At 47.1% G+C, this 14,280-nt stretch overlaps 1 protein-coding gene across 1 annotated transcript in view; it reads right to left on the reverse strand.

Moving 5' to 3' along the window:
- The window catches only part of Sh3bp5 (SH3 domain binding protein 5), a 73,869-nt gene extending 60,100 nt beyond the window's left edge, over window positions 1–13,769 (reverse strand). The window contains exons 1-2 of the mRNA XM_047531891.1: window positions 13,404–13,769; window positions 11,638–11,700 (exon numbers count right to left, since the gene is read on the reverse strand). Of these exons, the coding sequence (XP_047387847.1) occupies window positions 11,638–11,700; window positions 13,404–13,544 (204 nt within the window). The 5' untranslated portion in view covers window positions 13,545–13,769. The remainder of the gene's footprint in view (window positions 1–11,637; window positions 11,701–13,403) is intronic.
- Between the last annotated feature and the right edge of the window lie 511 nt (window positions 13,770–14,280).

Here is a 14,280-nt window from a genome sequence, read left to right on the forward strand (position 1 = left end):
TTCATCAGGCTTTGGTTGAGTTTGATGTTAAAGAATAAAAGTGCTTATATTAAGTGGGCTCGGCTGCGGTTAGAATAAACAGCGGATATTCCTTTCATTGTCTCGCCACTGGCAGTTAATTTCGGTCAGTGCAAACATTAATATCTGTTGGATAATCCGTCAAAACACAGCAAAGGAAAACTTGGGCAAGAATAGAACCAATTTTTTTTTTCCATCTTCCTTTAAGGAAATGAAAGGGGCCGGTTCACTGAACTCTCTCAGACCTGCTTTGCAAACTAACCATGGTGCCCTTGGTTAAAATCCACTGGGGTGGGGGCAGATCGTCTTTGCCGTTGGACCCATCTATGTGGCCATAGGCAAATTAAGAAACTCTCAAAGAGGAGGGCTGAGCGAAGATGACTGGGACGGCTGCCAAAGGATGAGGGTGAATAGATGTTTAATTCATCCAGCCAAAACACACATACGCCACTGCATTAAAAGCCCCTATGATGAATGCTGAGACGGAAAAATAACAGCTCAATATTAAAAGGCTGCAGTCTGCAGGGACCAGAGATCTCTGTCAAGCTGGGATTTGAAGATTCTTATCTACCACAGAGAAGGTAACTCACCTGTCAACCTCCGTAGCCTGTCTTCTACACTGTGCAGGGACACTGTGCACACCTCAGACTCAGAGGGAAGGCACCTTGGATATATACCTAGGAATAGTCACAGCCTACAGAAAAGTCGGCTTGTACTACAACAGCAAGCACCCTGATCCTGGGATGGGTCCCAGATGAGGACCCAGGAGCATCTCCACATCTTCTTGTGGGTCTTTACAGCTTAAAAGGAAGACCTCCAAATTTTTTTAAGGCAACAGTCAAATTTGATATTAGCTGCCAAGCATGGTTGTGCATTCTGTAATCCCAGGGGCTTTGGAGGCTGAGGCAGGAGGATTGGATTTCAAAACCAGCCTCAGCAATTTAGTGAGACTCTGTCTCTAAATAAAAACATAAAAAGAGCTGGGAATGTGACTCAGTGGTTAAGCACCCCTGGGTTCAGTTTCTGGCACCCCACCACCACCAAAAATCAATATAACTATTTCTATGTTCTGGTCAATAACTCCACTAGTACAATTAGAACAAATTAAAAAAATGAAAAACAAAATAACCCCTCTAGTATCATTTTGCTACCATGCATGAGACTATTTAAGACTTGACCTTACATGTGCTCATAAGTCTTTACCCATCTAGAAATGATACAAATCCTCCCATATATTCAGGAAGTAAGTTTGAATACCTAAATATTCTTAGTTTCTGGAGTGTTTTCCACTATTGTATCTTGGTGATTTTTAAAAATATTTTATAAATAAGTGCATACATGAGGGCTTCTTGGCTGAAACCATCCAAAATGCCTTTAAAGTACTTTTCATTCCTCCATGAATTATCATAAAGAGCTTGACAATGCAGTAATTCACCAAGCAAACCCACTACCATCGGGTTTATCTACATTTCAGGCAGGAACTATCAATCTGAAGTTCTTCCAGTACTCTTCAGAGTTCCTAAAATTCCTTCCATAGAAATTGATTTATTTGGCTGATAAAGCACCTTTTTGTAATCAGCTTCATTCCAACCCCCAGTCTATGGAAATTTTAAAATATTAGAAATAATTAGAAATAATTCAGAAAACACCAAGAAACAGAAAATTAAAATCAACAGCATTCTCAGAAAGAGCAAGGGCCAGGAGCAGTGGCACATGCCTGTGATCTCAGCAGCTCAGGAGGCGGAGGCCAAGAGGATCATGAGTTCAAAACCAGCCTCAGCAACTTAGTGAGGCCCTGAGCAACTCAGTGAGACCCTGTCTCTAGATAAAATATAAAAAGAGCTGGGGATGTGGCTCAGTGGTTAAGAGCCCCTGGGTTCAATCTCTGGTACAAAAAACAAAAAAACAAAAAAAACACACTACCACTGCAAACATCTAAGGGTATGTTTTCTAGAGCCAGGCTTCTCAAACTATGTGACAATAGATTTTTTTTTTTAAACCCCAAGCCACTGTGAACAATACTTCTGTGGAATAAAAATAAGTCAGGAAAGTGAAATATCGCGTGGATGTCACAGCACTATCATATTGCTACAAAGAAATGTCTAAAGTCTTGGTCTCAATTTCTATATTTACTTCACCTGAATAAATAGTGCATATTTTTCAGTCCACACCAAGAACAGTGCTCTTCTACACCATACATGCTTCCTTGCACACATTTTTTACTGTATACATTGTTTTATATATACTTCACATCTACTTTTTCCCCACTAAAGTAGATCATGACCATTTATCCACAGTCATGTCATTTTTGTGCGTGGTGGGTGCTGGGGATTGAACCCAAGGGCACTTAACCACTGAGCCACATCCCCAGCCCTTTTTCTGCATTTTATTTAGAGACAGGGTCTCACTGAGTTGCTTAGGGCCTCACTAAATTGCTGAGGCTGGCTTTGAACTTGTGATCCTCCTGTCTCAGCCTCCAGAGCTGCTGGGATTATAGCCCTGGGCCACTACCCCTGGCCAGTCATCCTTTTTTAGTGCTGAAAGCCATTCTTAAAATGCTAACATTTCCAGGCAGGAGAGAATCTTTCCCTCTCCTGTACCAACACCTTCACAAGTGGATGGGTTTAGGGGAGGGGAAGAAGAATATCAGGTTGCATTTTTACCAATGTCACAAATGTCCCCAGATCAGATCTTCCCAAGGACAGCCTGGGGATGAATACAACTCTACAGCTCTGCTTCAGAGCAAGACACCTGGAATCTTTCCGTCTCAGTTTTGTTAACTGCAAAATGGCGGCAACAGCTGCTCTCATAAAGCTGTTCTGGGGATTCAATGTGTTTATATATGCCTAGTGCTTAGGACAGGTCCTGGTACTTATTATTAGCTGTCACTGTTACTAGAGGGAAACTAGGAGACCAAGACAGTCAGAAAAGTCATTCCAGTAAAGACACAAACTTTTCCAGCAAGTACCCAACACGGCAGCCCTGACCTCACCCAACTCCAAGACAACAGTAGCCATAACACTTATTACCATTATTGGGATGAGGAAAGCAAGACCCAGGACATAATATAATTTGTCCAAGGTCACACAGCTATGAAGAGGCACTCATTCTTATTCATCCAATCATCTACTGAGCCCTTATGATATGCCAGGCAAAATCAAGTGTTAAAGTTTGGATGTAAGGTGTCCCCCAAAGGTTCCTATGTGAGACAATGCAAGAAAGCTCAGAGCAAAAACAATTGGGTTATGAGAGCCTTAACCCAATCACTGAAATAATTCCCTGATAAAGATTAACTGAGTGGTGACTGGAGGCAGGTGGGTGTGGCTGGAGGAGGTGGGCACTGGGGGCGTGGCTTGGGGCATGGCTTTGGGGTATATATCTGTATCTGGAGAGTGGAGTCTCTCTCTGCTTCCTGATCACCATGTGAGCTGCTTCCCTCCACCACACTCTTCCACTGCGATGTTCAGCCTCACCTCAAGCATGGAGGAATGGAGCCAGCTGTCTATGAACTGAGACCTCCGAAACTGTGAGCCCCTAAATAAACTCTTCCTCCTCTACAGTTGTTCTGGTCAGGTCTTTTAGTGACAGCAGCAAAAGAGCTGATTAAAACACCAGGAGAAGACACTCCCTAACAAGGCAGGGAAACAAGCTAATTTCCACATCTCAGCAAACCGGCCACAGCACAAAGCCCAGCTGATCCAGTGACTGCAAAGGCTACGTTGCCGTAATCTTGCCCACTACAGCCCTCTCTCTGGCCCCTCGCCCAGCTCCAGTCTCTGACAAAGAAAGGTCATGGCAGGATCTGGAGGAGGAGAGCAGAGCCAATGCCAGACATGGTAGTCAGCCTGGCCCCAATGGCCGCCTCACCAGAGCCTTGTCTGTCCAACACCCAGTGGGTCACAGTCCTGCCTGCCAGTCAAGCACCCAGGAGGTCCTTTTGTCCATCCAGGTTGTGCAGCTCTCAAAGGATTCTCCTGCAGCACCTCCTCTCATCCTCCAGGGCACCCAGGGATGTGGGCCAGCTCCCACATCCACAGATGACAAGACTGAGATTTCAAGGCACCAGGTACCATCAAAGTCAGTAGCCCTCCCATTTTAACCCAGAGCACCTGATGCCAAGATGACGGTCCTCCCTCTACCTGCCCCTTCCCCACAGCTTTGGGGTTTGCTTATCTCAGCAAAAACCGAGCTACAACTCGATTTTATAGATGAAGAAACTGAGGCACAGAGATGACGTGACTTGCTAAAGGTCCCACAACTATTAAGTTGTGAAGTGGGATTCGAAGCACACAGTCTGGCTTCAGAAGCCAAACCTTTCCTATAACCAAGTCAAGTGTCTAAGTGTCAAATGATTCCTCACTCACCCACTCTCCAAAAGATGTGTCAGCAGTGGGTGAGGGGAGCTACCGACACACAAAGCCCTAGGCACCATCCTGTAGACAAACTGGAAGTCAAAGCTGGAGGGGGAGCTGGGCATGGTGGTGCACGCCTGTAATTCCAGCGGCTTGGGAGGCTGAGGCAGGAGGATCACGAGTAAACTCATTGAGACCCCGTCTCTAAATAAAATATAAAAAGGGCTGGGGATGTAGCACAGTGGTTGAGTAACCCTGGGTTCAATCTCTGTTTTCCCACCCTCCCCCCAAAAAAAGCTGGAGGGGAGGGGACTGCAGCCCCTGCTCAGGTTTCTCAGAAGATGCTCAAAAGAGACTTCTAGGTGTTACCTTCACAATCAGCCAATGGGCTACCGCGTCCCATTAACAATGCTCTCCCACTGCTGGGCACAATGGCACGTGCCTATAATCCCAGCAGCTCAGGAGGATCACAGGTTCAAAGCCAGCCTCAGAACTTAGTGAGGTTGTACCTAACCTAGTGAGACCGTGTCTCTAAATAAAAAATAAAAAGGGTGGGGGATGTGGCTCAGTGGTTAAGTGCCCTTAGATTCAATCCCTGGCACAAAAAACAAATTAAATTTAAAATGCTCTCCCTTTGCAACATTCCTCAAGCTGCAGGTGACCTGTCAGTTCTCTTCCTTTGCCACATCGAGGGCTCTATGGATGTCAACTTTAGATCATCTGGGCTCTCCATCTCCATTCCAATGATCCCTATCCCAACAAAGCCTTGGTGGCCTCTGGAAGGGCCCTGGGGGACCTTCTCCTGACATCCCTCACTCCATTATAAGAGCACATTTAGATCCAGGGGACATATCTGTTTTGTTGACCAACCAGCGTCCCTAGTGCCCCACCCAGGACTCAGCTCCCCAGAGGTGCTCAGTGCCTGCTGCATTAAGTCCCCAGGGCCCATGTTTAGCCAGGGACTTTAACAAGATCTAATCTGTGAACATGGTCGGGCCTCTCCCAGCCCAGCCCAGGCAGTCTTGCCACCGGGCCTAGAATTCGGAGCCAACCTCAAGAAACCGTTTCCACGTCCCCTGTCCCACTTACTGCTTCGAACACTGCCTAGCACTTTCTTCTGAGCACGACTGCAGTCTCTATGATCTTCCTCCCCATGAACACTGTGCACGCACAGAAGGTCCTGGGGGAGGAGGTGCTAGGACATGACAACACTGGTTCTTCCATCAGGGAATTCTTCTCTTCTGACTTGTGCTAATTCATTAGAGAGAACTCACCACCCCCACCTTCCCTCTCCTACCTGAGTTCCCAAGCTCCAAACAGAAATTTTCGTTTGTTTTGTTTTGGTGACAAGAAAATGTTTGCTGGTTTCAGGAGCGTAGGGAATGGGGAGGCCAAGTCCTGGGTGTGGCAGGTCTCATGCAAGTTTGGGGGACATGGATATCCAGAATCACGTCCAACCACCATGCAAGACTACTCAAAAACGATTCCCTCCTGAGCAGGGAGGAAATAACACAAACGTTTGCAATTAACTGCTCTGTCTCCCCGGGGAGGGTAGGCTGAAAAAGTCAGCTTTTGATCACATGGCACCAGAAGAGCTATAAATGGCAACCAGGTCCCTGTGTGTCCTTCCCCCACCCCATGTCACCTGCCCTGAGTAGCCCACCTTTGGGCAGGCAAGCAAGAGAAAATGAAAACACTGTACATAGCCGTGCATGGTTGATTCCAGAGAATGAAGGCAGGAGAATCTCAAGTTCAAAGTCAGCCTCAGCAACTTAGCGAGGCCCTAGGCAACTCAGTGAAACCCTGTCTCTAAATAAAATACAAAAAAGGGCTGGGGATGTGGCTCAGTGGCTAAAAATCCCTGGGTTCAATCCCCAGTAAACCCTCCCACCCCCCCAAAAAAAACAGTGAAAAAAATTGTGTCTATATACACACATACTCCCTCAATCCCTCGCCCACCCGTACCGAGGATTGAACTCAAGGGCACTTTACCACTGAGCTACATTCCCAATCCTTTCCTTTCAGCTGTTGATGGACATTTATTTATTTATATGTGGTGCTGAGAATCAAATCCAGGGCCTCACATGTGCTAGGCAAGCACTCTACCACTGAGCCACAACCCCAGCCCCCCCACTTTTTTTTTGAGACAAGGTCTTGCTGTATACATTCTTAAGGCTGACCTCAAACTTGCCATCCTCCTGACTCAGCCTCCCAAGTTACTAGAATTACAGGTATGTGCCACTGCACCTGGCTTATTTGAAAATAATTGTTAACTACTCGTATCTACAGGACCATCTATTTTCTCAGTTCAAAACACCAAGCTTACAGGCAAAGGCCACTCTGGTGACCTCTCTTTGACAACTTGAGAAAGCTGGCTGGCTCTCACTCATGCTGTCTCTTTGATAAATACCAGAATGCAAAGGAGACCCAACCCAACATTGTTCAAATAATGTCAGAGGCAAACCCAGAGGCCTTGTTGAGATCTCTGATTTAAACACTAAGACAAGAAATGGGACACTAAAGGTAAATCCTAGGGGAAGTGTCTTGTCCTATGGCTGCCCAAAGACAACTGAGCCATGTTCTGTGCGCTAAGTAGCAGCTGCCACAAAAATCTAGTTACCAGTGCAGTTTAAGCAAGGTCAAGAAAGGCACCAAATGCCCCAGATAGGAATCAAAAAGCAAAGGGCAAAGAAATGGGGACAGCACAGTACATACAAGGACCTTGAAAGCAGATATAGCCAATCCTAGCTGGGTGCAGGGATGTACACTTGTAATCACAGAAGCTCAGGAGGCCGGGGCAGGAGGATCATGAGTTCAAAGTCAGCCTTAGCAACTTAGTGAGGCCCTAAGCAAATCAGTGAGGCCCTGTCTCAAAATAAAATACAGAAAGGGGTGGGGATGTGGCTCAGTGGTTAAGAGCCCCCAGGTTCAATCTGGTACCAAAACAAAAGAGGTATATAGCTAATCCTCATTATTTACAGATTCCATGTGTGAATTTGCCTACTTACTAAAGTTTATGTGTAACCCCCAAAAAACAGTAGTGACGCTTTCTGGTTCAGACACAGAGCAGTGGAAAATCTGAGTCTCTTGACAAGTACCTTCCCAGTTAAGATCAAAGCAACACTCTGCCTTCTGGTGTCAGAGTTCATCAACAGGTATCCTTGCAGTGATCTATTTAGTACCATGTTTTTACACTTGTGGGTTTTTCACGATTCAGTTAAAAATGACCCTCAGTCAGGCGTGGTGGCACATGTCTGTAATTCCAGCAGCTCGGGAGGCTGAGGCAGGTGGATCTCAAGTTCAAAGTCAGTCTCAGCAAAAGCGACTTGGTGAGACCGTGTCTTCAAATAAAATACGAAACAGGGCTGGGGATGTGGTTCAGTGATTAAGTGCCCCTTGAGTTCAATCCCTAGTACCCCTCCCAACAAAAATGAAACGTAAAGGGTTGGGGAGATGGCTCGGTGGGAGAGCGCTGGCCTAGCATATACCAGGCTCTGGGTTCCTGGCCCAGCACCACGAAAACCAGAAAGGCTCCGATTTTACTAAAGTGCTCCCTGGTACCAAAAAAAAGCGGGGGGAGGCTGGGGATGTGGCTCAGAGGTTAAGCACCTCTGGGTTCAATATCTGGTGTCAAAAGAAAAGAAAATTAAAGTAACCAGAGGTTCAGAAGAACCTAGCCCTAGATTTCCCTAGAATCAGTATTTGCCGATTCAGGAGTCACCCAGCTGCTCACTTTATGGGGCCACTTCTTGGACGTGGACGCTCTCCTGCCACAGGTTCTGCTCATGTGTCTCCATCATCTCACTCTCCTACTTCAGTTCCCCACCCCAACTAAAAAGTAAACCCCTTGAGGGCAAGGCCTTTATCTTATTCACCCAAACACCTGCAGTGACCCAAAAAAGTACCCCACGCAAATGTCGGTGTCCTGTGCTTGACTGAAGGCATGCAGCCCATTACCAAGGCTCAGACACACAGCGTCTCCTCCAGACTCCCGCAGTATGACTGAGCTTGACAGGACATACCAGTTAGACCTGTGTTGTCCAGGGCCCTGTGTGGCCTCTAAGTTGTCAAATGTGGCTGGTCCCAATGGAAATGTGCTCTAAGTGTAAAATATACATGAATCTTCAAGACCCAGTACCAAAACATGTGTAAATCGTCTTTGGATGGAACCCAGGACCTTGCACAGGCTAGATTAGCTTTCGAGCACTGTAGGACAACCTTCAATGTTTCGAGCCCCCTCAATGTTTTTATATCGACTCCATGTTGAAATTATACTCTCTTGGTCTTCCAGGTTAAACAAAATTAAATTTTGGGGCTGGGGTGGATGCTCAGTGGTATGAGTGCTTGCCTCGCATGTGTGAGGCACTGGGTTCGATCCTCAGCACCACATAAAAATGAAGCTGAGCTATTGCATCCAACTACGACAAAAAAAAATTTAAAAACTTAAAATTTCTTCTCCCACTTTTTAATGTGTCTACGAAGGAGGCTACTTCTGTGGCCTTGTATTACAGTTCTCTGAGTCAGTCTTAGTTATAATAACACAAGGCAGCCAGCCAACCACACAACCAAGCCCTGTCCACCCTCCAGCTCACCCCACATGGGACTTCCGATGCTGTCCAGAGCCAAGCAGGAAACACCTGTCCAGTGGTTTCCCGTGACACAAATACCTAAGTATATTTACAAATGGAATTCGGAAATCAGTGCTAAAAAGAGTTTAACAAATGAACGGATTTCACCCCCAAAAGTTAAGCGCCATGAGGACTGAGATATGGGGCCATCTTGTTTGTTACCTAGCACAGTGGCCAGAATGTAATAGAAAAGCAAAAAGAATAAACAAATTCTTTACTTTAAAAAAAAAAAAAAAAAAGACTATTTCCAACTTATCTACTGATATTTGAGCTAGCAGAATAGAAGAGCTGAAGGGCATCTGAAAAATGCAAAATGCCCGGATCTGGGATACCATCCTGGGTTCTTCTACATCATTCAATCATGAGATGCTGAACTCATCACCCCAGGTCAATGGAACTTTCTATGAGGAGGTCAGAGTTCTCTGTTCTGCCCAATACAATGGCTTCTGAGCTCTTGAAACCTGGCTACCATGGCTGAGGAACTGAATTTTTTTTTTTCCCCCTGGGGATTGAACCCAGAGACAACTAATCACTGAGCCACATCCCCGACCCTTCACACTTTATTTAGAGACAGGGTCTCACCAAGATGCTTAGGGCCTGGTTAAATTGCTGAGGCTGGCTCTGAACTCACCATCCTCCTGCCTCAGCCTCCCCAGTCATTGGGATACCAGGCATGTGTCACCATGCCCGGCTGGAGCTGAACTTTTAATCTTATTTAACTTTAGTCAAGTGATATACATGGCTACCATACTGGACTGCAGAGCTCTAGGTTGTTGAGAATGGATGAGAAAAAACTTGTAAAAAACAACAAACCCCACCATTTTGTAAGGTTGGGTGTGGTGGTGCATGCTTATAACCCTAGTGACTCAGGAGGCCAGGATCTCAAGTTCAAGGCCAGCTTTAGCAATTTAAGACCCTCAGCAACTTGGCAAGACCATGCCTCAAAATCTCAAAATTAAAAAAAAACCAAAAAAAACCCCAAAAGGCTAGGGATGTAGGGATGTAGCTCAGTGATAGAGCACACCTGGGTTCAATCCATAGCATAGCAAAAAAAAAAAAAAAAAAAAAAAAAAAAAAAAAAAAAAAGGCCAGGCACAGTGGCACAGGCCTATAATCCCAGTGGCTCAGGAGGCTGAGGTAGGAGGATTGGAAGTTCAAAGCCAGCCTCAGTAAAAGCGAGGTGCTAAGCAACTTGAGTGCCCCTGAGTTCAATCCTTGGTAAATCTCCACCCCCCAAAACATGAATGACCCCAAAACATTTTGTAAATGCTAATGTCCTCTAGAAATGGGGATTTTTGTTGTTTAAAGTATTAGAAATCTGAGATTGAGGACTGGGGTTGAGGATTGAGGATTGAGGATTGAGGATTGAGGATTGAGGCTCAGTGGTAGAATGCTTGCCTAGCACCTGTGAGGCACTGGGTTCCATCCTCAGCACCACATAAAAAAATAATAAAAAAATATTGGGTCCATCTACAACTTAAAATATTTAAAAAAAAGAAAAGAGATTGAGAGACCTTACTTGTCTAACTTCACAAAAACTCAACTCATCAAAAGTTGGTGGGGGGTTGTGGGGGAGCAGGGGGAATAAGCATTCGTATTTTACTTGAAGGGTATAGCTAGTGTTGATGAATTCCTAAGATCAACTGGAATGAGGGGTCAGTGACAGATAAGCCATCACATAGCTCAAAGCAACAAGCCTTTTAATCCACACTGCCACAGGCAGGTCTTGTACCTCTAGGGCTACACATGCAATCAGAAATCACAGCTGCCAGTAAATTCCTGATAGATTATATTCCTATCACCCACACTTCACTCTGGAGACCCAGATGTTTCTTGCCCTTTCCGCTGACCTTTCTGGCTGGTTCTCCTACTACAGAAATAGGTTGTTGCAACACCTCCCTACACGCCCTCAGTCCTGACAAGTCATTCACAGGCACTGGGATATCAACAGTGGTTGTTCACATTTGCTGATGGACAGTAAAAGCGACCTTCCTGCAAAGGGGTGGAGACTAATTGGTAGCTGGGAAGAATACTAACTTGTTTACACTCAGGTTGGAAAACGTTCATGAAATTCAAATCAGGCTCTTGTCTCCCAAGACTTTTCCCAGCAGGAAAGCCCTTCCCAGTCTAAACATCTTTTCATTGCCATTAAGATAATTATATTCCTCACACAAGCAATCAAGAAATGAGCAGAGAAGTGGAAAGAGGGGCAAATTGTTAGGACAGGAAACATAAAAATCTGGTTCCAGACCGAGGAAACACTTCCAAGTGTGAATGGAAGGAACCGCCCTAAAATATTCAAGGGATTTTTGTGACCTCATTCATTCTTTTCTACTAAAGAGTTCAACTGATTTTTTCCCCTCGGTCCTTCCAGGCTTTTCAGACACTGAAATTTGGGGCTTATGCAGTTGTGTGAGTTTTGTGCGGCCCCTGGTTTTGGCCCCAAGGAGCTTCCATAATGAAAACCATGTGCGATTGGATCCACATTCGTTCCTCCCACAGACTGGGCTCAGGGGTGTATCCTGTCAGACCCTCACTGCTCTTGCTCCACTCCAGCCACTACCCTCCAGCTATCAGAACAAAATTAACCCACATGACGGACACCATTTCACCAAGAACAGGGACCCAGCTCTCTGTACCTCAAGTTCAGTCTCCCGTCTGTTGATATCATCCGTGGATTGATTTAACTTCTCCAGTTCTCCCTAGTAAAGAAAACACAAAAGAGATTGAAGGGATCAGCTTTTGTTTGCAGTTTAGCTGAGTCTATCCCAGACTAATTTACAGGACCAGGAAAAAGTCAGTTAACTAAAGGAAAACCGTGGAAGCTTGACTGGAAGAGCAAACTGTCAACATTTCTGAAAACTTCTTGTTGTTGATGTCCTTTCTGATAATGTCTTAAGGTTCTAAGAATTGTCTTACCTTGGAAGTTCAAATATTTATTCCAGGTATGTGCCTTCAGGTAAACCCATTGGTTATAAATAGTTTAACAACCCATCATCACAGTATCATAAGCCTTAAAGCAAGAACTTGACAATTTTTAAAAAAAGGCAAGGTATAAACCCTGTGAAATAATTTAAGTCAACGAACAGCCTTATAGTATTAACTCACCAGTGGTCAAATATTTTTCTATAAAAAATGAAAAAAATGTAACAGCCAATTATTCAATCTGCCTTCTTTAAAAAAAAAAAAAAAAAAAACTAGTTTCAATTGCTTTCTCTAAATAAACATTTACAAACTGACATTTTGTAACAAGTATCCAACACGAAGTTAACTCATCTTTACTCTGCAAACAAAGGATCTTGCGAACCAAATTCCCTACCAAGAACACAAGATTTAGTCGGACATAGCAATGATTGTTAAGTAACAAGTCATTCTTAGTGCAAAGATTTTCCCACCTGATCTTCATCTCGCTAATCTGCCAAAACAATTCATTTAAACCCCGACCACTAAGTTAAGTAAGCTTTTAATTGACCTGGGCTAATAAAAATCAATTAGGGCTTCGGAGAGCATGGTTTAAAGCAGTATTTTTTTAAAAAAAAATTTATGGAAAGGGTAGAAAAACGGATCTTGCAAAGGAATTTGCTGTGCTTTTTGCTCAGGGGGGTGAAAAGGTTAAGCTGTCACTCCACGATCTCGGTTTGGAAATTGTTTTTTAATCATCTCTCCTGGAAATGGAGGCACAGAAAGCCAGGCTATTCCCCTCGCCGCCTCCACGCGTCAGCTTTGCGCATCAGCTGTCCCTGATTTCTGTTCATACCCGACCTAACAAGGAAAAGCTGGGTTTTAAACCATTTCAGGCCGAGAGGAAGGTGGACAATAAACCCCTCGGTGTGTTAACAATGAATCAAACGAGAATGAGTGCTCAGACCCAGCACCCCCGCCAGGTGAAGACTCCAGGAGCCCGGGGCACCGGTGCCAACCCACGCTGCAGGGGCAGGCAACGCCCACCCGGTAGGGTCGCCTGCCCGCCCACGGTGCCCGCCGCCCACGCGGGCTGGACAACCCCGCTCTCGGTGCCAGGAGGCTGTGCAGTGCCAGCGGCTACGCGAGATGGGCCCGGGGTACCCCGAAACCCTCGCTCCTCGGGCCCCCGCCCCCCTTTTCCCTTTGTTGCACATCCACCCGAACTGCTGGCACGCTGCAGCGACCCCCGGGTCCCGCCGAGGGCTTGCGGGAGGAATCCCCGCAGGCTAATCGGGCCGCGTCCACGCAGGCACTGCAGCCTCCCGCTGGGGGAGAGCGTGCAAAGGGGATCCAGACCCTCGCTTCTCGCTCCTGGCCCTGCGCAGCCTCCACCTCCAGAACCGCGGGCGCTGGGGGCTGCGAAGCGGGTTTACGCGTAGACGTCGACCTTCGCGGCAGCCCTCCCGGAGACGGGATGCGGGGCGCCCCGCGCCCCCCCTACCTGTATCCGGGGGTCCACCTCTTCCTCCTCTTCCAGTCCCTGCTCCATCCCCTCTTCCTCCTCCTCCTCCTCCGCGTCCCGGGCAGGCGGCAGGAGCTCCGCCGGCTCCTCCGAGCGGCTCCGCTTCAGCGCCGCGTCCATGCGGGCAGCCGGCACTCTGGGCAGCCGGGACGCCCCGCGGCCGGCGCTCCAATCGCTCAGTGGCTCGGAGCCCCCGAGGGGTCGCGGCCGCCGCCGGCTCTGCCGGAGCCGCCTCGCCTCAGCCGGGCACGGTCGGGGAGCCGCCGCGGCTGGCACCCGGGAGGCGCCGCTCGCTGATGCGGATCCCTCCGGCCCCGGCGGAGTGGCGCGGAGGAAATGGGCGCGGCTGCCCCCTTTCTGCCGCGGCCGTCAGCGCAGCGGCGCCCGCTCCGCCCCCGTCCAGCCCGGGCCGCCCAGCCCTCGGCCAGTCCCCATTACCCAGGGCTCCGTCACAAAAAGCCCAGCTTGCTGAAAATCACCAGGGTGCCGCCACCTCGTTGTAAATGAGTGGCATGAATGTATCACACACTGCGCAACCTGGGCCACCTGCCTTATGGGTAGATTGCTCCCTCCTTCCTCCCTGGGACAAACTGAGTGTCTAGAAGGAAAGTTTGGGGTATTTCCACTCTCTGAAGTCACCTTTAGAAAGAAACCAGCAGTACTCAGTGACTCTGGACAAGATCCAAGCCTTACTCAAAGAACTGAACCCAAAGCACGTTTTTCTTTCCCCCTTGGGTGCACCTTAGGAATTGCATATACTTAAAGATTTTCCAGAAAAGGAAACTCAAATGTATGCTCCTAAAGACATGAGTCCAAAGAGAGCCCAGCGCGGTGGCGCACGCCTGTAATCCCAGTA

Source organism: Sciurus carolinensis, chromosome 17 (genome assembly GCF_902686445.1).
Source record: "Sciurus carolinensis chromosome 17, mSciCar1.2, whole genome shotgun sequence".
In the NCBI taxonomy this organism is placed as follows: Eukaryota; Metazoa; Chordata; class Mammalia; order Rodentia; family Sciuridae; genus Sciurus; species Sciurus carolinensis.